The sequence below is a fragment of the Salvelinus sp. IW2-2015 genome, linkage group LG27 (genome assembly GCF_002910315.2).
Source record: "Salvelinus sp. IW2-2015 linkage group LG27, ASM291031v2, whole genome shotgun sequence".
Classification (NCBI taxonomy): Eukaryota; Metazoa; Chordata; class Actinopteri; order Salmoniformes; family Salmonidae; genus Salvelinus; species Salvelinus sp. IW2-2015.
This window is the reverse complement of record NC_036867.1, coordinates 30,930,336-30,937,575: the sequence shown is the minus strand read 5'-3', so window position 1 is coordinate 30,937,575 and position 7,240 is coordinate 30,930,336. Positions and strand designations below refer to the sequence as shown.

At 41.3% G+C, this 7,240-nt stretch overlaps 1 protein-coding gene across 1 annotated transcript; it reads right to left on the bottom strand.

The window, feature by feature from the left end:
* Positions 1-743: 743 nt before the first annotated feature.
* LOC111953458 (leucine-rich repeat-containing protein 58) lies at positions 744-4,679 on the bottom strand. The gene is made up of 4 exons (XM_023972744.1): positions 4,053-4,679; positions 2,299-2,427; positions 1,853-2,130; positions 744-1,642 (listed from the first exon to the last, which is right to left on the bottom strand). The coding sequence occupies exons 1-4, from the start codon at positions 4,505-4,507 to the stop codon at positions 1,449-1,451; spliced, it is 1,056 nt and encodes a 351-aa protein (XP_023828512.1). The 5' UTR covers positions 4,508-4,679; the 3' UTR covers positions 744-1,448.
* Positions 4,680-7,240: the final 2,561 nt, after the last annotated feature.

The following is a 7,240-nucleotide window of genomic DNA, read 5'->3' as shown; positions in this document are numbered from 1 at the left end:
GAGAGTCAGGACACCCGTTTAACGTCCATCCGAAAGACGGCAACCTAAGAGCAAGTGTCCCCAATCACTGCCCTGGGGCATTGGGATCTTTGTTTAGACCAGAGGAAAGAGTGCCTCCTACTGGCCCTCCAACACCACTTCCAGCAGCACCTGGTCTCCCATCCAGGGACTGACCAGGACCAACCCTGCTTAGCTTCAGAAGCAAGCCAGCAGTGGTATGCAGGGTGGTATGCTGCTGGCATTCCAGTGACTGGAACCAGCTGCAACAAACACTCAAACTGGACAGTTTTATCTCAATCTCTTCGCTCAAAGACTCAATCATGGACACTCTTACTGACAGTGGCTGCTTTGCGTGATGTATTGTCTCTACCTTCTTGCCCTTTGAGCTGTTGCCTGTGCCTAATAATGTTTGTACCCGGTTTTGTGCTACTACCATGTTGTGTTGTTGCCATGTGTTGCTGTCATGTGTTGCTGCCATGCTATGTTGTCTTASGTCTCTTTTTATGTAGTGTTGTCGTGATGTGTGTTTTGTCCTATATTTTTATTTATTTTTAATCCCAGGCCCCCCGTCTCCGCAGGAGGCCTTTTGGTAGGCCGTCATTGTAAATAAGAATTTGTTCTTAAAATGACTTACCTAGTTAAATAAAGGTTCAATACATAAAAAAAAAAACAGCATTATCTTATGTATCCAGTTAACAGAACTCATATCATTGATACACTATGTATAAAATAAACAGAATATATAAATATTCATTTCAATTTATTCAAATAAATGATCAAACAAACATTTAATTCACAGTACAAGCTCTGGATTAGTCTCTTTGAACAAGAAATCACATTAACATACACATCTTTCCCCTTGGTTAGTAACAACAAAAATGGTTGTTTTGTGAGGTAAGGGAAGGCATTAATGCATGGTGTGTAAATGTGACAGAGACTACTGTATATTAGGACTGCATGTGCGAGCAGCCAAAGTGTCAACAGAAGTATGACGATTAAAGKGTAACTTAAGAAGAGAGGTGATTTAAAACAAGCATGAAACACATTCTGTGTTTCTGAATCTATATTGTAAAGAAAATCAATTTTACATACAATTCATTCATCCCTTCATGTTAACACAGAAACTACAAACTGAGGATGTACATGAAAATACATTTGATGAGTGCTCTACAACAAAATCAGTACTCCATAAGCTTCAGTTAGATGTTTAAAACACTACGGCTCGAAATATCAACAATAAACTGTGGTTAATATACGTTACAATCAGTCCTTGAGGAATCCTACATCTCATGTTGAAAGTGGCACTGTATTGTAGGTGAACAGCTCAGTGTCAGTGTTTATCGTGTTTGGCACAGGAGAAGTTGGGTTAGTCAGGTCAGTTGGGAGTCATGGAAACTGTCCATCATCCAGTATGTGTGTCAGTGAACTCGAGGTCCTTTCACTTTCTTCTATCCCAGGAGCACTCTCTGCAGCCTGTTGGCCGACACGCACTTCTCGTCCTCCGACTCAGCGTCGCTCTGCGGGTTGGAGCTGCAGGGAGAGGTGCATTCTGGGGAGCACAGGTAGTGCATGAAGGGTAGCCGATACTTCCCGCAAAAGTCCACAAACTTGATGTGCCTCACACACGAGTCAAAGTACACACCTGAGAGGAAGAAGTAGCACAACAATATGAGAGCAATAGAAATATCTCAAGGTGTGATTTTATTTACAAAGAATGTTTTATTTGAATTTTTCCTCAAATTATTGAGGAGGACCAGCCTTCTCTTCCTCCCTGGACGAGCCTCCTCTGATCCACTCACAAATACTAGTACATAAGTATATAACTTAAACCTGTCCMCTCTCCTCCACTTACCGGTACATTTAGGGTTGGGACACTTGCTGGCCAGGTCCAGGTAGTGCACCAGGTTTCCAGGCAGGTCATTAGGGTTGTAGTGCAGGTTGCGGGACTTGATGGTCCGTCCGGCCAGCTCCAACAGGGAGGGAGGGTCGTAAGTCATGTCCTTGATGAAGCGGACCACCAGGGGGTTGCCGCGGAGACTGAGCTCCTGCAGGTGCACCAGGCTGAGGATCTCCCGTGGTAGGTAGGTAAGTAGGTTGTTATGGAGACTGAGGCAGCGCAGGGAGTAGAGTCTACAAACAGACATATTCAGACATGACCGTGAATCATGGCTTTAGCTCAGCAGGCTAACACAGTCTTATGACACACAGGAGACCTAAGTAAAACAACAACAAAAAACTGTTGGTCACATGAGCAAATTAAAAGTAAAATCAGTGTTTCTCCTATGGGATGGCCCTCACCTTGTGAGTTGGGGGGGTACACTCTGTATCCGGTTGTCACAAAGGACCAAGTATCTGAGACCGCGAAGGTTGGCCAGCTCTGGGGGGATGGAGATGATGAGGTTCCCACCCAAATAAAGCATCTCCAGACTGCATCAGATCAGAGAAAAGTGTTTTTCTTCACACTTGGAATGACAGGGAACATTGCTAAATTAACATACAGATATAGGATCTTAAATTGAACCAGTTTTCTACAGCCCCCCAAAAAATCATGTGGATTATATAATGCACAATGTTCAAAGGTCAAGATTGGCCAAACAGTTTGAGTCTAAATACAGAAGAAGCATGTTGAAATTCCAGGGTTCAAAGATCCCGGAGGACAGGCTAGGCTGTATTGGACTGAGTGATCGGTTTGTTTTTGGAGAACCGCTGTGATAATTTTACACACACACTACACTCTTGAACACCTCCAGAACACCTGCCAACTTTCTCTGATCAAGCTGACAACAGAAGAAAGAGAGAGGAGATAGAGGGAGCATTCAGAATTTAACTCCAGTGTTTGACAATTTTATGTCAACGGAAGATATACAGAAGAGGTGAGATGATTGTAAAAATAACTCTGAAACGTCTTCTCTTTTTTAGAAAGAGATCGAGAGAGAGAGAGAGAAAGAGAGATCCTATGATAGAAACGTCAAGAGGGAAGGCCTTGTGATGCAAAGCACAGCTGCTAACTTAGCTACAATACAGTCTGAAGGATGCTGTGGGCTTTTGGACCTTTTGAAAAGGTCCAATGGACCTTTTCATCTTGTCTTTATTCTATAACTTATTCTCCACTCTGTTCCAAATCCTGAACCCCCATGTTCCTCTCACKGTGCCAGTCCCCCACTGTGGTAAGGCAATATGTCAAATGACCTGATTTTGTAACATGGCACGCAGCCAGCCAGACAAGCTAAGCCACACTGATGAGCCGACTCCAAAGAAGTGTGTCAATGCAGCACCAAGATGGAGACTATGGACTCCTGTACCATCATGCAGGACATGATCAGGAACCACATGCTCATGTGGAACCTATCTAGGTGAATACAGCAACAGTATTGATTTTATGCAAACTTATTTGCCCGTTATCTTAACCCTCACCATCTAGTTCCTGAATGCACACTATGAAATTACGGCTGCAGTACTGGAGGCCCAGTCATTTCATTAAGACAGCAACAGAGCTTATTATTCTAGCCTACTACTACATAATGGTTATTATGAGCATGCTATTATCAGGTAGGGCGGCAGGTAGCCTAGCGGTTAAGAGTGATGGGCCAGTAAGTGACAGGTTGCTGGTTTGAACCCTTGACCTAGGTATACAATCTGTCGATGAGCCCTTGAGCAAGGCACTTAACCCCAATGGCTCCTATCAGTCGTTCTGGATAAGAGTGTATGCTAAATTACTCAAATATATATGATAAGGGCAACATAACCTTGATATGGCAATTTCTTTATTCACATTTGAGTGTCCCAACGTTGGGTTATTAGAAGCTAAGAGTTGATAAGCTCAGAAGCTTAAAAGCTCATCTAACTTTCAACAACCTCACTTCGTCATGCATAGCTGTGTACAGATAGTTGTTTGTTAAAAGTCCCCCTTTATATTAAGTGGCTATAAAAACCTATGATTATATATATGGTAATTAACGTTACATGGGGTACTACAGTGTAGGCAGTTAGTTGCATTGTAACAAATACCGTTAGCCTAAATTGTTACCGCTATAATGTATCGGTATTCTTACCTGGTAATATTTTCTATCTCTGCGGGGATAGCTTTGAGTCTGTTACCCCCAAGAGACAGATACTTTAATCGCTGGAGTTTTAGGAACTGAATGGGCACCTCTTCAAACATGTTCCCACTGAAGTTCAATGTGTCTATCTGCATGGACCCAAATTCCTTTGGGAACGAAAATTCGTTCAAACGGTTGTTCTTGGCTATGAGTGTTTTGAGGTTTGACAAACGTTGAATGTCCTCACAGAGAACAGTTAATCCATTGTTGCTTATATCCAGAACTTCCAATTTGGAAAACAGACATACCGAAGCAGGAAACACTGTCAGTCGGTTGTTATACAGGTAGAGTTGTTGGGTCACTCTCCTCCGTTCGTCACCGACAGTGTCCAAATTTAAATTCTCCAGGTTCAGATGGGACATGTCCAAAATGCAACCCCCCTGATCAACTGTTGCAAATAGCTCCATATTCAATACCAATTGCTATCCACCTAGTTCAAACATATGAATGAATTACAATGTGATTTTACAAAGTATAAGCTCTTTCAGCACTGATCACGACCGTATAAAGCCTCTTTATGCATTCTGCTCATGTGCAAATCYTTTTCCATTAAAGACAGGCACACGCACAGCTGTTACATTTGCATCAAGTTCACATGTAGTCGGTATTATAAGGCTGGTCAAGCTTTGGATTCTCCGCCCCCAGTTTAAATTAACCCGTGCATGCCTGCTTGCTCTGGTGCCACAGGTCTCCATGTCCAGAAATCAAGTTTGCGCGTGTGTGGATGCTTTGTAAATGTTTTCACGCTGAAATATATGGTCAATTAACTTTGCAATAGGAAACCACAGCTCTCATTTCTATTAGCCTATGAGGAACCATATCTAATATTTTGTAATATGCCCTACTAGTTTTAGTGGTAGACCTTATTGTCACAAAGGTCTGGAGACATGTGAAATCATAAAATACATGTGCAATGATACAATGACCAATATAAACTGGGTGGTTTGAGCCCTGAATGCTGGTTGATTGGCTGAAAGCCGTGGTATATGAGACAGTATACCACGGGTATGACAAAACATTCATTTTGTACTGTTCTAATTACATTCGTAACCAGTTTATAATAGCAATAAGGCACCTCGGGGGTTTGAGGTATATGGCCAATATACCACGGCTAAGGGCTGTATTCAGGCACTCCGCATTGCGTTGTGGTTAAGAACAGTATTTAGCCGTGGTATATTGACCGTATACCACACCCCCCCATACCTTATAGCTTAAGTATCCAAAGAACACACGCATGAACACACACATTCAGTCAAAAGTGTATCAGTAAAAATGTGCTTAACCATTCCAGTACGTCTATTAAATGTATTTATTGACATGTATAAAGCTTGCATACCTTTTTGACAGTACAGTAGTGTTAATAATCAACAGGGAGTAAATGTTTTATTGAAAGTCTACTGTAACAGCGAACAACGTGAGCTGGTATTATTCTAAAAGTGAGACAATAAAACATTACAAACAAAAGAAACACAGGCTTTTAACTTCAATTAGACCATCCATTTGGCATGGTTTCATAGTGTCAGTCATTGCTCTAAGAGAACGACAGCAGGATGTCCCATAGGTCTTAGTGGAAAATTTAAGGCACTGAATACCACACATTATAAAGACATTGAAGTGAGATCCACCACATTCAAATATCGACATGCAGGACATACAGCTCTGAACAAAGGAAGGAAAGCTCAAGTCTAAGCTGTGAACCTACTTTCTAAAAGTTACTACACATACTGTACTTCARGTATCTTGCATTTGAACTTTGGTTTAAGTAATGCCATCTAAAATGTGTTTTTTTTTAGAGGTTGTTTTGGCAGTTTTCCCTATCCTTGTGCCTAACAAAGTCATCCAMTCCAAGCACCTATATCCYGAGAGACCGACATGCGTCAGCTTCCAAAAGAAACGGATTGCAGTGCTGTTGGCAAAGCATGCACAGATGATGTATGTCTCAGACGGACCAGACAATTGTGTATTTCAAACTAGTAGGAGGGACCCATAGCACTGGAGTACTTGTGTTATCAAGTACTATTAGTTAGTCCATATCTGCAGCATCCTCGAAATATTTCCCCCTGAACATTCTACAATTGATCAACTTTATTGCTGGGTTTGAGGAGACACAGGCGTTATCACAAACAAAAACAAGCACCATCTATGTGGTTTGGTAGCCTGGATCCATACTGAATTCTTCAGTTTCACTTCACAATCCTAAAAAGTATCCAGGCTAGTGTTTTGGCATTAGATTCATTTTATGGCGTAATAACTCTACAACCTCATGATAGAAAAGCCATTTGTAAATAGATGAACAACATTACCTCATCAGTGTAGACACGTAAGCCTACAGATTGAACCCTAGCATCATCGCTTTACCTTGAAAAAGCAGGAAACCCTGCACACATCTAATCATAGATTCTTGTCATATTGTTGGTGCATAGACAAGAAAATAGAGATGGTATACATGTTCTTGTCTAAGACTGAGTGCGGACACTCTTCATTTTCCTAACAGATTGAACCCTGGCACCATCAGATGTTATGGGTCAGTCGGTTTTACTGTATATATTACAGATATGATATGAGTAGCTATACTGCCAGGAAAGTGTAATCACACTGTTGATGGATTTACAATGGTATTCAGGTACATTTACAACTCAGCCATGTGTTCATCTTTCATGTGATTTACTGGCCCTATAAAATACCCAGGTGTCTGGAAGAGCACCCTGTAAGGTCAAAGCATCTGATTATGCTTTCTCGCTGGATTGCTTATCTCAATCCTCTGTGATGTGGTTGGGTATGTGACGTGGCCACTGTGAAGTCATTTTCTGCGAAAAGTAGTTCTTTACAACTTGTGCTTTCTTTATAGCTCCAATTCCCACACTCTTCTCTTTTCTACAGATGAGCTAATTTGACTGACAGAAACAACAACGAAAACAACAAATTCACTAAAATGAATACAAATACTAACCCACCACTAGGTGATGGGGATTCTTACCAAGGCTTGGGAGTGTTACTCAAATAGGATAACAGTACTGTGTTTGTAGGTACACACAAGTCAACTAGTCTCCCCTCTACACAATAATATTATAATAGACATTGGTACAGTTTTTAAATCTTAATAATTCACATTGTAAAATATAAAAACTAAAAACAAGTGA